The 16804-nt window shown below is 48.1% G+C and overlaps 1 protein-coding gene across 1 annotated transcript in view; it reads left to right on the forward strand.

Annotated features, from left to right (window-relative positions):
* Window positions 1-16376, forward strand: part of cp (ceruloplasmin) — a 55624-nt gene extending 39248 nt beyond the window's left edge. Inside the window, exons 15-19 of the mRNA XM_072473867.1 lie at window positions 1051-1157; window positions 4230-4452; window positions 8109-8248; window positions 12234-12396; window positions 16137-16376. Of these exons, the coding sequence (XP_072329968.1) occupies window positions 1051-1157; window positions 4230-4452; window positions 8109-8248; window positions 12234-12396; window positions 16137-16192 (689 nt within the window). The 3' untranslated portion in view covers window positions 16193-16376. The remainder of the gene's footprint in view (window positions 1-1050; window positions 1158-4229; window positions 4453-8108; window positions 8249-12233; window positions 12397-16136) is intronic.
* The last annotated feature ends 428 nt before the right edge of the window (window positions 16377-16804 follow it).

Raw genomic sequence — 16804 nt, forward strand, 5'->3', positions numbered from 1 at the left:
ATCGACATAACCTCCCCCACCCCCTCCAATGGGTCCGAAATATACAGGAGGAGATCATCCGCGTAGAGCGAGACCCGGTGCTCCACCCCCCACTGAAGCATTGCCACGTCTACCTTTAGTCCCTTTAAATGCGCGAACACGCGTGCTCTCTTAACTGGCCCATTCAGTAATGCCTGTTCTTGTCAGCTTCGATCTAGTGTGTCTCTCTTGTGGGGTCCATGAATTGGATTCAATTTGAATTTGAAATGGTTTTCAGATCAAGCAAGGAGATGGATAAGGGCTCTGCGCATTGGCTTTGTAATTCTGGGAAAGAAATAAAATAAATACAAATCTGGTCGCAGACCTTTCAGCTATAGTGCACCAATGGGAGGGGAACTGTATAGAACCCCTCAGGCTATATGACTCACATTGAATGTATACGGTGAATATTTCATGTCTTCACAATTGTACTGAAGTGTCCCAGGCAGTGACATGATCTATGTAGAAAACCTGAATATCATTTAGATTTCTGTGGCGTGAACATGATTTCTGGCACAGTAAAGTTTCCTTTTACTCACCAAATATGCGATCTGGGATTGTTTGTGCTTGGAACTCGAGAGTAATGTCCCCGAAGTTGAAGGTGGATCAGTATTCAGGGTTCACCCCAATCTATAGATTCCTGACCAGAATGTAAACATGGTCTCCAGCTGTTTGCATTCCAGATTCTTGCTTCCTGTTGTAAGTAGCTGTTACAATGTGTACCAGGACATCACAACACAGAGCTGGATCTGCAACCCAACCTCGCCATCAGGAATTGGTGAATCTCATAAACATCCTTGTGGAGTGCGAGTCAGCATTAGTGACCTTGTACTCACCAAAAGACATTGCAGAGAGAAGGTATGGCACTGGTCTGGTGGGGGGAAAGTTACACAGCAAAAGCAGGGATTAGCAGAGGGTTTTACTGACGAAGAAACTCCTGGAAATATGCAATTCTTTTAAAAATAAGAGCATGAGCAGATTTGTTCCATAAAATGAGTGGTGCATAATGAAACACCATTACCTTATCTGCAGGTGAGACAGAAACATATTACTGGAAGATCCCCGATAGGTCCGGTCCTGAGGATGAGGAATCTCGTTGCATTCCATGGGCATATTACTCAACTGTAGATCCAATTAAGGTATAGCAAAAGTACATTATTAAGTTGAACTGACCAACACTACTTGTCTACAGTCACTTAAGTAGGGTGCTCTTTCCAATTCTATGAATACTGCTATCCTCTCTCCTTTTGCTCTATTGCTCTACACATTAGTCCTTATTGCTTCAATCATGGGCGGCAGGGTAGCACAGTGGTTAGCACTATTGCTTCACAGCGGCAGCGACCCGGGTTCGATTCCTGGCTTGGGTCATTGTCTGTGGGGAGTCTGCATGTTCTCACCGTGTCTGCATGGGTTTCCTCCGGATGCTCTGGGGTGAAATTCTCCGACCCCCCCCCGCCGGGTCGGAGAATCGCCGGGGGCTGGCGTGAATCCCGCCTCCGCTGGTTGCCGAAGTCTCCGGCACCGGATATTCGGCGGGGGCGGGAATCGCGCCGCCCCGGTTGGCAGGCCCCCCCCCGCTCGATTTTCCGGCCCGGATGGGCCGAAGTCCCGCCGCTAAAATGCCTGTCCCGCCGGCGTAAATTAAACCACTTACCTTACCGGCGGGACAAGGCGGCGTGGGCGGGCTCCGGGATCCTGGGGGGGTCGCGGGCAATCTGGCCCCGGGGGGTGCCCCCACGATGGCCTGGCCCGCGATCGGGGCCCACCGATCCGCGGGCGGGCCTATGCAGTGGGGGCACTCTTTCCCTTCCGCCTCCGCCACGGTCTCCACCATGGCGGAGGCGGAAGAGACTCCCTCCACTGCACATGCGCGGGAATGCTGTCAGCGGCCGCTGACGCTCCCGCGCATGCGCCGCCCGGAGATGTAATTTCCGCGCCAGCTGGCGGGGCACCAAAGGCCTTTTCCGCCAGCTGGCGGGGCGGAAATTCCTCCGGCGCCGGCCTAGCCCCTCAATGTTGGGGCTCGGCCCCCAAAGATGCGGAGCATTCCGCACCTTTGGGGCGGCGCGATGCCCGTCTGATTTGCGCCATTTTGGGCGCCAGTCGGCGGACATCGCGCCATTTCCGGAGAATTTCGCCCCAGGTTGCCACCCACAAGTCCCTCAAGACGTGATGTTAGGTAATGTGGAAATTCTGAATTCTCCCTCTGTGTACCCAAACAGGCGCCGGAGTGTGGCGCTGAGGGGATTTTCGCAGTAACTTAATTGCAGTGTTAACGTGAGCCTACTTGTGGCACTAATAAAGATGATAAAAAACGATTATTATATGTGTTGTGGGGAAAACCTATGGCTGCATTTCCTATTCAATCTTTCTCAGGACCTGAAATGCTGGGGTTTCTTACTTTTAAAATGTTCTTTTCTTTTATAATTAAAGGCTTTTAGAAAACAGAGTGAGCAACTGTTGAACATAGCAGTTCCAATCACATCACATCTCCTCTCTTACTGTTTTCAGCAGCGGTGATGCTTGGACGATGACTCCTCCTCTTTCTCGTCTGTTCACTCCCCCACAAAATTTATGATCACGTAAATACAGAATGTCTGCCCCTATATTAAGAATATACCAAGACTGGAAAAGGAATTTTGCCCTTAGAGCTTATTCTGACATTCAGTGAAATCATGGCTGATTTGTGACCAAACTCCACGGGCGGGATTCTCCGACCCCCTGGCGGGCCAGAGAATCGCCAGGGGGCGGTGTGAATCCTGCCCCGCTGCCCCGACGCCGGCTGTCGAATTCTCCGGCGCCTGTTTTTTGGCGGGGGAGGGAAGCGCACCGCGCCGGTCGGGGGCTGATGGCAGCGACCCCCCCCCCGTCGATTCTCCGCTCCGCGATGGGCCGACCGGCCGCCCGTTTTCAGCCAATCCTGCCGGCGTAAATTACACAAGATCCTTACCGGCGGGACCTGGCTCTGCGGTCGGCCTGCGGAGTCCTCTGCGGGGGGATCTGGCCCCGGGGGGGGGGGCCATGGTGGCCTGGCCCGCGATCGGGGCCCACTGATCTGTGGGCGGGCCTGTGACGTGGGGACACTCTTTCCCTCCGCGCCGGCCTGTGTAAGGCTCCGCCATGGCCGTCACGGAGAAGAAACCCTCTACGCACGTGCTGAGATCACGCCAGCGGTTCTGCGCATGCGCCAGAAGACGCTGGCGCTCCCGTGAATGCGCCAACTTGCGCCGGCCGATGGAGGCTCTTCGGCGCCAGTTGGCATGGCGCCAACACCGCCGTCACTGGCCTAGCCCCCGAAGGTGCGGAGGATTCCGCACATTCCGGACCGCCCGACGCCAGAGTGGTTCACGCCCCTCCTCAGCGCCAGTACGGCCCGCCCCGCTGGATACTGGAGACTCCTGGCCCATATCCCTTCATATCTTTGGCTAACAAAACTCCGAGTCTACGACACTTTCCAAATAGCTCAATTGAATTTTTGGTTTGTTACTCACTGCTGCTTATATAATGATGCTCATTCTACTGGGTAGAACAGTGGTTAGCGCATTTGCTTCACAGCTCCAGGGTTCCAGGTTCGATTCCTGGCTTGGGTCACTGTCTGTACGGAGTCTGCACATTCTCCCCGTGTCTGCTTGGGTTTCCTCCGGGTGCCCCAGTTTCCTCCCACAGTCCAAAGTTGTGCAGGTTAGGTCGACTGGTCACGCTAAATTGCCCTTAGTGTCTAAAATGTTAGGTGGGGTTACTGGATTACGGGGGTAGGGTGGAGGCATGGCTTGGGTAGGATGCTCTTTCCAAGGGCTGGTGCAGACTCAATGGGCCGAATGGCCTCCTTCGGCACTGTAAATTCTATGATTCTACACACAATGTGCTTTGCTGCCTTTGCAAATTAGTATATCAAAACGCAATGAAATAAGTAGTGTTCTCATGCTTCCTTTAACCCAACTGGGAAATGAACCCGAGATGACATGAAGAAACATTTTATCACGCAGCGAAGTGTTGTGATCTGGAATGCGCTAGGTAGAAGAAGATTAATGGTAACTTTCAAAAGGATATTGGATCAGTAGGAGAAAGGGATTATTTACAAGGCTACTAGAGTGGAGGAGGAAGTAATTGAAAAGTGCTGCCAAAGAGCTGGCATAGGCTTAATGGGCCAAATGGCCTCCTGTGCAGTATCGGGTCTATGATTCTATAATTCCTTTCCCCCTCTGCTGCAGGATCTGAACAGTGGTCTGATAGGGACTCTGGTGACCTGTCGCAAAAACTTTCTCGAGACAATTGGTTTGAAGAAAATTCAGCTACACGAGTTTGCTCTTCTCTTCTTAATTTTTGATGAGAATGAATCCTGGTACCTAGACGAAAATATCAAAACGTACTGCCTCAAACCGAAACAAGTCGATAAAACAAATGAAGATTTTATTGAGAGCAACAAAAAACATGGTAGGTTCAGAGTTGTTATGTTCACTATTTATGGACCTGGGACATGGATTCAGGTGACAAATGGCAGTCTAAAATATCATTTTGCACTTTTGCTGCATACCATAAGGCCATAAGACATAGGAGCGGAAGTAAGGCCATTCGGCCCATCGCGTCCACTCCACCATTCAATCATGGCTGATTTCAACTCCATTTACCCGCCCTCTCTCCATAGCCCTTAATTCCTCGAGAAATCAAGAATTTATCAACTTCTGTCTTAAAGACACTCAACGTCCCGGCCACCACCGCCCTCTGTGGCAATGAATTCCACAGACCCACCACTCTCTGGCTGAAGAAATTTCTCCTCATCTCTGTTCTAAAGTGACTCCCTTTTATTCTAAGGCTGTGCCCCCGGGTCCTAGTCTCCCCTGCTAATGGAAACAACTTCCCTACATCCACCCTATCTAAGCCATTCATTATCTTGTAAGTTTCTATTAGATCTCCCCTCAACCTCCTAAACTCCAATGAATATAATCCCAGGATCCTCAGACGTTCATCGTATGTTAGGCCTACCATTCCTGGGATTATCCGTGTGAATCTCCGCTGGACCCGCTCCAGTGCCAGTATGTCCTTCCTGAGGTGTGGGCCCAAAATTGCTCACAGTATTCTAAATGGGGCCTAACTAATGCTTTAATACATCAGTACTTAAGATGCATGGCCATTTTTCATAACAGGTGAGTAGCTCTTTCCTTCATTTTCTTAGACGGTGGCTCTGCAGTAACATTTACCCTTCTCCTTCTCGCACTGGGCAGGTTTCAGCTAGCTCCTGTTGCGCTGATGGGGATTTTAAATAAACTTATTCAACCTGCACGAAACGATTAAAACATTTTTAAAACAAAGAAAATATACCCAAAGGCGATTTTAAAACTTCAGTTTTGAAACTTTTTTCAAAAAGTTTTGAAACTTTTTTCCCCCCTTTCAGTCGAGCTCAGCCATCTTATGTCTTATGATGCTGGATTTGAAGCTGCAGATTTCTGAATTTCAGGGTGGTGTCGCGATCACATGGACACAGAGCGATTGCCTATGCTTGCCAGTTTTGGTGGATTCTGGTATTCATGCTCAGCTTGAAAAATAAATTCTCTCAACAATGGCTGCCACAAATAGCTGCCTGCAGCTGGGCTTAAAAAGAAACCCCAATTCTCCCAGAATATTCAATCAGTTATTTAGAATTTATTTTTTGAGTAAACTCACATGCCACATGTTAAGGCGCTGACTCGGAGATTAGATTTTTAGCAAGAGGTTTTTTCGAACTGCACGTCTGACTCAAGTTTATAAAGGTTTCTCAGAACTTACTGCAGCCTGGAATTTTAGAAGATTTAGCTCATCCTTGCTAGGACTGCTGATTCTGCTCTGGTATTTGAAGCTAGACTTCCAAAGGAGATTCAATGGAGTCTCCGGATGTAGTAAGGATTTCTAAATCTCTTCCTTCAGCTTCCAAACCTTTCTTTGAAGCTTTTTTCCGGACAATTTTTCTCCTGCTTCTGGGACTTCTTTTCAGTTCAACGTGCTTCGTTAAATTTTTCTCAGTCACGCACGTTTTAGCTTTTCTCTACATTTTCTGTAAGATTTGTTTTTTTTTCCACATACTGGCACCATGTTGTAAGGTGCTGGTTGGAGTTCGATAGGTCTGAAGAAGCCTTTCTACTGACATTTTAGGACCATTGAATAATATACAGTAAAGGGTAAAAACTGGGAGCGGCCTCCATTCTAGCTGGCACACATGGCTCTGTTCACCACTGGGCCGACCCAGTGTGTGGGTCATGTATTCGCTTCCCTCAGTGTGTGGGGGATACTGTACTCAGTCCCACATTAACCCTCTGTTTGACAGACCCTTATACTACACTGTACAGTTGGACCAATGTGCTCAGAATGCACCAACCATGACAAGAACAACCTAACCTGTAGTTGGTGTTTTTTCAGTTTAGGCTTATATATTGTGAAATGGTCTTTAGAAACACAAGTATTTGAAGGGGGAACTCAATAAAAACTTGGAGGTTACTTTTGCAGTGAGGTTTTACACACCAGCACAAATCAGGGATGTTAAAAAAACTTCTGCAGGCTTTTCTGACCAAACACTGACCACAGCCACATTTGTGATCTACTTTCACTGCATGCAATAATTTCACTGTGTTTCATGAAATCATTGCGTGCATGGGTTTTCAAACTTTTGAACGTCTATCTGCTAGGCTCACAGTAAGATGTTAAATGATCTATTTTCCCACTAATTTATCAGTGCAAAATTATACACAAAGGATCTGGAATATGTCTGCCATAGAATTATTTGTTTTGGGTATTAGTTCGCGTCCTACAACCCATATGATCAGGTAACACTATTCCACAATCTAAAAGGCATGGATGAAGTAGAGCTGATGCTTCCTCTTGTGGGGCAATCTAAAACGAGAGGTCATAGTCTCAGGATAAGGGGTAGCAAATTTAAAACAGATTGGAGGAAAAACTGCTTCTTCCATAGGGTTGCGAATCTGTGGAATTTGCTACACCAGAGTGGGGTGGGATGCAGGAACAGCGAGTAACTTTGAGGAGTTCGACAGATTTTTAATTGGTATTGGGATGAAGGGTTATGGAGAACAGGCAGGACGGTGGAGTTGAGGCCAGGAAGGGATCAGCCATGATCACATTGAGGGTGTTAGACTCGGGAGGCTAAATTGCCTCCTCCCGCCCCTAGGTCTAGGGAGGAGATGCTCTGGATGTTTTCGCAATCCAGCTCTTGGCCTGTATCATCGTAGGTAGCAGATGAGGAACATAATCAGCCATGATCGAATGGCAGAGCAGCCGGGAGTCCAGGGGGCGAGATAGGCTGGCGCTTTGGCCTTTGCCTCCTTGGTAGTCCGGAGGGACTCAGAGACCCCGAAATCAGGGGGGGGGGGTATAGGTCAGTGAGATGGCCGGGTTTCTCAGGCTTGAGAAGATCAAGTTCGATCTGAGGGGATCAACGTTAGGGTTCGCCCCGAGGTGGCAGCCATTTATCGACTTCTTTGGAGGAAATTAAGCTGTCAGCAGATACAATAAGGGGAAGGTGGGGGTTAGGGGGAGATAGTTGAGGCGGGATCAGTGAGTGGAGGGTGGGAAACTGGGTGTGTAAGCCAAAGAGAAAAATGTTGGAAAATCTCAGCAGGTCTGGCAGCATCTGTAGGGAGAGAAAAGAGCTAACGTTGAGTCCAGATGAAAGTGGGAAATATTTATACTGTGGTATACTAGGTGAGAGAATGAAAGATGAGATGAGGGTGTGTAAGCCATGTTGGCTGGGCGGGTGGGGGGGGGGGGGGGGGGGGGGGGAGAGGAGAAGGAAAGAGTGTTCTTTACTGTGCTGTTTGCTTTTGAAATTGTTAAAAAATTACAAATGCCTTAAATAATGTTTTTTAAAAAAAGAATGGCAGAGCAGACTGAATGGGCCGAGTGGCCTAATCCTGCTCCTATATTTTATGAACAACCTACTGGAAAAGCGTGCCTCGCACAAGCGTTACCAGCTGTCCTATTTTTAACAAAAACAGAGAATGCTGGAAAAGCTCAGCAGGTCTGGCAGCATCTGTAGGGAGAGAAAAAGAGAATTGACGTTTCGAGTACGTATGACTCTTATTTTGAAATCCATTATCCTTTTCCAGCTATAAATGGGAAGCTCTTCGGAAACTTGCACGGACTGGATATGCAGGTTGGTGAGAAGGTGTTTTGGTATCTGACTGGAATGGGTAATGAAGTCGACTTGCACTCAGTTCATTTCCATGGACACAGCTTTGATTATAAGGTAGGGTGTGTTTTATTGTTTCATTTGGTTTAACTTAGAAAATTTCTTTTCACCTGGCTTTGTGAAGGAAAGTGGGCCTAAACAAAAAAAAAAAAACCAAGCATTCACTTTGCGATTTGTGTGGCATGTAAAAGAAACTTAATTTATATAACCACTTCTCTGAAAAGATTTTGAACTATTTCCATGCAATGAATTATTTTGATACAATGAAAAAGGGTGGGATTTTCCACACCACCAACCGCTGGGGGTGGCCCTCCATTGGCTAGCATTGGGTTCTTCCAGTCCTGTCGTTGTCAACAGGCTTTCCCATTGAATGCACCTCTCGTCTCCAGGAAACCCACGGCGGGGGTGCACTTCGGCACACAGGAGGATCCCGCCTGCATGAAAGGATGGAAAATTCCGGCGAAAATCTAGAAATGAACAATGAGAAGCCAGCTAAGGAACTCCAGCCACTTTTCCCCTCCCCGTCCCTAGGTCAGAACTACCAGATCCCCCTTCACCAGCTCTCGTGTTCACCTGAGCGAGATCTGCAAACTGAATTGGGAGTTTAAGAACAATATATTCGTACTAAATGTGAATTGACATACAGTAGCACATTGATGACGTTACTGGACTAGTAAACCTGAAGCCTGAATTAATAACCCAGAGACCAGGGGGCGTCATTCTCCGCCGGCGGGAGTCTCCGTTTTGCCGGTGCCCGGGGGTTTCCCGACAGCGTGGGGCTGCCCCACAATGGGAAACCCCATTGACCGGCCGGTGTTACGGAGACTCCCGCCGGCCGGTCGGGGCAGAAATGTGGCGGGGCGGGTAGGAGAATTTCGCCCCAGAATTCAAATTCCATCATGGCGGGTTTATGATTTTGAATTCAGTTAATTCAATAAATCTGGAATAAAAAGCTAGTCAGCAGCAAAGATGACCACAAAGCGATCCATGGATAAAAATCCATTCCGTTCACTAATGTTCTCTGTGGTGATATGCATCACTGTAAATACACAAGGGGTTAATGCAAATACACTAAGAGTAAATAAACACTAGAGGGAGCACCAGAGACATCATGACACACAGACATTCAACCAATAGGTCAGTAAGATAGGACACGACCAATGGGCAGTCAAGACACCCAGAGGTGACACTACCACAAGGGGGCTACCCATATAAAAGGACAGGGCATACACGTTCTTTCTCTTTCCATAGGCGACACTCAGAGAGACAGGGGCAGATCAGGAAGCATCACACCCACCGCATGGATTAGAGCAGACTGGTTAGTTAGATTGAGTTACTATAGTAAGATCAGCAGAAGAGTCGAACTCAAGTCGGAGAATTGTTTACTGTTCAATAAATGTGTTAAACCTACCTCCAAGTCTGAACCTTCCTTTGTTAGAGTATACATTAAGGAAGCAGTTTATGCTACATGAAGAAGCATAACACAACATTCTCCAGGGAAGAAAGCTTGCTAGTCTGCCCGATACCCAACTCCAAACTCACTGCAACGTGGAGTGCCCTCTGAAATGGCCGAGCAAATCATCCAGTTGTTCCAAAAAGAATGTACCTGCAGTTTAATAAAGTGGTTCATCGTGACATTTTCAAGGGCATTTAGGGAGGGACATTAAAGGTCGGCCTTTCCAGTGACACCTCACCTTTTAAATTAATACATTTTAAAAATCCTAAATCTATATTCCCCACAATCGTCCTCCTTCAGGTGCCCCTCTGCTGCGAGCTCAGTACTGGTTTTAGTGATTCCTCTCTCTTCCTCCAAATCCTTTAGATTATCACGCTGGACAAATGAGCACAGTCTGCATCATTGTTGCAATTGCTTTACTTCTTAAACCCTTTCATTCCAATCTTAGACAAAACAGAGAAGAAAAATAATTCAACGACGGATGAAAACGCCAAACACCCTTGAGCACGTTCAGCCCTATGGAGTAGTTGAGGCAATAACATGGATGGATGCATTTAAAGGGAACTAGTAAAGCACATGAGGTGGGGGGAAAGGAATAGAAGAATATGTTTTAGGGAAGGAATGTGCGAGATACCCTCAATTACGACTCAGGAGAGAAGTTCGATAATACATAACCAGGAAACCAGACAGCTGCCGAGAAGTGTGCTCACTGCACGCTGCCTACTGAACGGAACCTTATATACAGCTTCCTGGGGGCGGAGCCAGGGGCGGAGTCCCCCAGGGTTCCAAACCCGGTCTTAAAGGGGTCTACGCATTAAAGGTACATATGTATACAGATATCATTCACCACAATGTGTATTTCATACAATGCCAAAACTGGGCGTGAGGAATTAATTAGACTTTTAGCAATTAGGTCCAATTTACGCTGCGTTCCCTTCTGAAACACGTGGGGCGGTATTCTCCAATAATGGGGATATGGCGTGAAAACCGGCGCCAACCACTCTGGCGTCAACGGCCCCCGAAAGTGAAGAATTCTCCATTTTCGAGGGGGCTAAGTTGACGCCGGAGTGATCCCGCAGCTCCATCCGGCGCAGAACGGCCGGCGTATTTCCGCGCATGTGCAGAACAGCCGGCGTATTTCTGCACATGTCTGGGGGTTCCCTTCTCTGCGCCGGCCCCCGGGCAATATGGCGGTGCCCGGCACGGAGGAAAGAAGTCCCCCATGGAACCGGCCCGCCCGCCAATCGGTAGGTCCCGATCGCGGGCCAGGCCACCGTGGGGGCCCCCCTGGGATCGTATCCTCCCCCCCCCCCCCTCCCAGGACGGTCCCCGCACACTTACCTGTGTCCCGCCGGCTCCCGAAAAACAGCGCTGGAGAATAGGGAAGCCGGCGGCGGGGCGGGATTCGTGCCTCCCCCGGGGATTCTCCGACCCGGCGCAGGGTCGGAGAATCCCGGCCGTGGTCTTCGGTTGACACTTTCCATTACCAGTATGGCTGAGGTCACTCACCCTGTGCAAGATCTGGACAAGTTGAGTGAGTGGGCAAATGAATGGCAGATGCATTCATTTGGACTAATGCGAGATTATCCACTTTGGTAGCAAAAATGGGAAGGCAGACTATTATCTGAATGGCCATAAACTAGGAGAGGGGAACGTGCAACGAGACCCGGGTCCCCTTGTACATCGGTCGCTGAAGGTAAGCATGCAGGTACAGCAGGGGGTAAAGAAGGCAAATGGTATGTTGGCCTTCATTGCGAGAGGATTTGAATAAAGGATCAGAGTTGGCTTGCTGCAATTAAGGGCGTTGGTGAGGCCACACCTGGAATATTGTGTGCAGATTTTATCACCTTATCTGAGGAAGGGTGTTCTTGCTCTCGAGGGAGTGTAGCGAAGGTTTACCAGACTGATTCCTGGGCTGGCTGCATGGATGTATGAGGGGAGATTGAGTTGGTTAGGATTATATTCACTGGAGTTCAGAAGAATGAGGGGGGAATCTCATAGAAACCTATAAAATTCTAACAGGATTAGACAGAGTCGAGGCAAGAGGGATGTTCCCGATGGTGACGGTGTCCAGGACCAGAGGTTATACTCCCAGGATACAGGGACAGATGAGGAGAAATTTCTTAACCCAGAGTGTGGTCGACCTGTAGAATTTGCTACCACATGAAGTAGTTGAAGCCAAAGCATTGTATGTTTTCAAGAAGCAGTTAGATGTAGCACTTGGGCGAAGGGGATCAAAGGATATGGAAGCCATAATCATAATGAATGGCAGAGCAGGTTGGAAGGGCCAAAAGGCCTCCAAGTCTGAACCTTCCTTTGTTAGAGTATACATCAAGGAAGCAGCTTATGCTACATGAAGAAGCATAACACAACATTCTCCAGGGAAGAAAGCTGACACACCCGAGATAAGGAGAACTGTCTTTATTCAAACCTCTTTGGCTATTGTATAATGAGCTGAACTACATGGCCTTGGGATTGGAATTTGCATTCCAAAACAGGTGGATCTCACTTTAATAATCCCCTGAAGCTTCTGTGTCAAAGTGTTGAAAGGCATGTCTGAATATATTTGTTGGTGTTTCTGAATAGATGAATGGACGTTACCGTGGAGATGTGTACGATCTCTTCCCAGGAACCTTCCAAACTGTGGAAATGACTCCACTGCATCCTGGTATCTGGCTTCTTCACTGCCATGTAACAGATCACATCCACGCTGGTATGGAAACAACCTACACAGTCCACAAGAAACCAGGTAACATGCAAACTTGGCTGCAAGGCCACAGCCTGAAACTCAATTGATTTTGGTGACATTGCAAATGCTATGATACAAATCCAGCCTTGTCCCTTGTTCCAAAGGTCTGTAGCACACGTTTGTAATAATACCATGCAAACGTGTGCATCGTGGGATAGCTCTAACAGCAAAGTATTTATCAGGGTGCTGTATCCCAAATACTTCTTAGTTGCTTTCTAAAGCTATCCCCTGTTCACAGAGATTCTTTGGACATGTGTCCATCCATTTGGTGGGAGCAGAGGCAGTTTAATGATATATAGTGAAGCGGTCACAGTGCAACATGCTTGCTATGAATTATTGGCACCTTATTAATAGCCAGCAATTGGCAATCTAGGCTAGTGAGTGGGTCGCATGAGTGAAATTGGACATCAGTCACGAGCCCATGAATGAGATGAAATACATTTAACACACACCAAACACACACCAAATATTTCATAACCAGTTACAGAAAATGCTTGAATAAACATTCACGTAGTAATCGAACTGTCATCAACTTCAAATGGCAAAAAACACATGGAATATTTACGCTTACGTTATTAACGTGACTTCTGGTTGGACCTGTTGTCTCCAAGTTCTCTCAGATTAGGACTCAGCAATGTGCAGACGCTTTGCAATTCGGAAGGTTTGATCATTTTCTCTTGGTTTTAAACACAGCAAATGAAACATCTGCAGATTCAATGATGCATTCTTCCACTAACGCGCCATCTGAGAATGTTTTTGCAAGTAAGCAAGCAAAGCAAAAGCTAGCCAAAGTCACTGCATCATTCTCATTTAATGCTGTGACTAGTGGTGTTCCTCGGTATAATATATAAAAATGATTTGGAGGAAAATGTAGCTGGTCTGATTAGCAAGTTTGCAGACGACACAAAGGTTGATGCAGTTGTGGATAGTGAAGAGGATTGTCAGAGGCTACTGCAGGATATAGATCGGTTGGAATCGGGAGTTTAATCCGGACAAATACATAGTACATACAGTGCAGAAGGAGGCCATTTGGCCCATCGAGTCTGCACCGACCCACTTCCACCCTATCCCCGTAACCCAATAATCAAAAACAAATCAAGAAGATCAACTTCCCATGTGTGCTCTGGCACTGAACATGACGGTTTCCATTAGCACCTAGAATGCACTGGGAGTGTTATTTAAATGGCAAGAACTGCAGCATCGGGATCCTGGCATCAACTCGCGGCAGTGTAATCCCAGGCCCAGAATGAACGGTAGCGGCACGGTTCCCCTGCACCATCAAGGGGCTGCACTCAGATCCTTGCCAGGCCGCACGCAGCCCGCGGACTGCAGGTTGCCTACCACTGCTATATGCCATTCAGACCATATCAACCAATGCCCACTGAACTTTCAGATACCTCAAAATCATTTGTATTTAAATTGGAGTTATATTCCGCAATAAAATCAAATTCTCTCCTTTCTGTCACAGTATAGGGTTGCCAAAGTGCTTAGAGAAGGCAAGATATTCCCCGCAATGTATGTTTATTTTTTTCCATATTTTCATTGTGTTCATGAACGACATGAATTGAGTATGGTAGTGTAGTAGTTATGGTAATCCAGAGGCCTGCACAAATAATCCAGAGAACAGAAACTCAAATCCCACCATGGTAATTTGAGAACTTGAAACCAATTTTTAAAAAAACTCTGGAAATGACAATACCAGTAAAAGCATAATAATGACCACGGAGCTGTTGAATTTTCTCTTTCGGGGAGGAAACCTGCCATCCTTACCTGTTCTGGCCTCCACAGGACTCCAGTCCTACACCAGCATTCTGGACTAACTTCTGAAGTAGTCTACCATGCCATTCAGTTGTGTCTAACCACTGCTGTCTCTGCTGAAAGAGTCCACCAGCATTTTCTCAGGGCAACTAACCATACAAAGAATAATGCAGCAGAGGAAGAGGCCACCAGGATCTCCAAGCCTATACCGGTCATGATACCACCCTTGGCCAAAACCATCAGCACTTCCTAGTGCCGAATCCCTCTATAGCCGTCCTATCCATGTATTTGTCGAGATGCCTTTTGAATGTATCTGCTTCCACAACATCCCCACGGCAACACGTTCCAGGCACTCATCACCCTCGGTGTAAAAGAACCGGCCTCTCACATCTCCTCTAAACATTGCCCCATGGACCTCAAACCAATGCCCCCTGGTGACTGATCCCTCCACCCTGGGGAAGAGTACCTGCCCATCCACTCTATCCATGCCCCTCATAATCTTGTAGACCTCCATCAGGCCACCCCTCAACCTCCGTCGTTCTAATGCAAACAGTCCGAGTCTATTCCGCCTCTCAGCCTAGCCAACACCAAGCTATGGGCAATAAATGCCAGCCTTGTCTAGAAAATGAAAAGGGACTGTCCAGGCAGTCCTCCACTTTAAGATGCTTGGGTTAAGACCACCGGCACTTACGTTTATAAATTGACACCATTTTGAATTTGCAATGTCGGTTTCGACTTTACGGCGCCACACCAGTGAACAAGTTCAAACATTCCAACATGTGCATCGATGTTCTGCCCATCTCCCCGACTCAAGATACTCCGTTGTTGTTTCAACGCATTGGTGAATCTTTGTTTGATTTGGGTTGAAAATCCTTTCCCAAACGTCAATAGACTAAAACAGGGAGAAGCTATGGGGATATTCATTTTTTCATTCCGTTTTAAATCCATGCATTTACAGCTTGTGTTTGTGTCATCCGCTACTTCCGTTCATTCCACATGCAAAACTATGGGCGCAATTCTCCCATCGGGAGACAAAGTCCCGACGCCGGAGTGACAACCGGAGTGTTTCACTCCGGCGTCGGAGGCCGCTCCCAGCTCCCAGCCCCCTATTCTCCTGCCCCCGGGGAGCTAGGAGCAGCGCCGCGTCATTTACGTGCGCCGGGCCTTGGCGCCGCGTAAAAGCGGCGCCACATAAATGAGGACGTCACCCCCGGCGCCAACCTGTACATGTGCGGTTGCCAATTTCCCCGCGGCCGCCCCGCAAAATGACGTCGGATGGATCTTGCGGGGCGGCCTTTTGTGGCCCCCCCCCCAGTGCAGGAACCCCTCCCCCCCCCCCAGTGCAGGAACCCCTCCCCCACCGCCCCCCCCCCCCCCCTCCCCAGCGTTCTAGCGCTGTTCCCGCCGGCAGCGACCAGGTGTGGACAGCGCCGGCGGGTACCTGTCGTGTTGGGCAGGCCGCTCGGCCCATTCGAGCCGGAGAATCGCCACTCGCCCATTACAAATGGCAAGCGACGATTCTCCCACCGGCCAGCTGTGATTCTCGCTGCGCCGGTTTGGGGGGGGGGGGGAAATCGCGTGCGGGTGCCGGGGCGGCGTGGCGGGACTCGTGCGGCGCACCTGCGATTCTCCCACCCGGCGTGGGGCGGGGGGGAAATTCCGCCCAATATTTAAAAAGTCAGAGCTACTTGGGCGAAATGCTGAAGTTACAGTTCACCTACCTTGAATTCTCTGTAGACAATTGCTATGATTACTTAGGTTTACCTAGGGAAGTATCTAAGCTGTAGCCTTAAAAGTGACAACACCTGTTACATCAAACCATGCTGCAGTCTATCACTGATAAAATCTGCAGGAGGTGTATTTATCAGTGCCTGTTAGCACACACTTTTTAACAGCATGGTTTTTCATTATGGCTGAGTGGGAACTTTCTCTGAAACTTATTCTCTGAAGCTTATTTTCTCTCTTCCCTCCTCCCCATGCAGAAGAAACCAGTATTTTTGGAAGTGTCAAACGATTGTTTGGTGGAGGTTTTAGCTGATTACACCCAACCGAAGAAAGATTATATAAACGTCATTTGCACGGTGACTCGAACTCTCCCTGCTTAAGATGCCTTCAAGTGGAACAGAGTCTTGCGAAGATTTGCTTAATTGTAATAATGAAGACGGCATTAGTTCTGACATGGCCCTTTTCTCGGTGACTAATAAACGCTTGTTTGCAATAAATGTTTCCATTCACTGCCGTGATCAAAAAAAAAACAAATGTGCATCGCACATTCACTGCCAAGCCTCATGTATGATGACTGAGTAGCAGTGCGAGGTACCAAAAGCCAACTATGGAATGAGACCATAGCGTGTCACTGCATTCGGCTGGGGAGGTTGTGGCAGGAAAGGAGGGAAGATAATCGAATGGAGAAAGTGTTTGCAAAATCCCACTTTGTAGGGAGGGGTAACAGGAGACCGCTCATCAGGTAACTTTAGTAAGTTGGTAAAAGTAAAGTCGCCATAGTCCCAGATGACCATGGGCTGCTTTCACCTTGGGGGGGGGGGTTGCATCATAAACCAGCTGTCCAGTCAACTGAGCTAAACCGACCTGGTTAGTAAGAGAGCATAGACTGTACATCTTAAATTCTGGTGTTCGCAGTTCCAGCACT

The sequence above is a fragment of the Scyliorhinus torazame genome, chromosome 14 (assembly GCF_047496885.1).
Source record: "Scyliorhinus torazame isolate Kashiwa2021f chromosome 14, sScyTor2.1, whole genome shotgun sequence".
Lineage (NCBI taxonomy): Eukaryota > Metazoa > Chordata > Chondrichthyes > Carcharhiniformes > Scyliorhinidae > Scyliorhinus > Scyliorhinus torazame.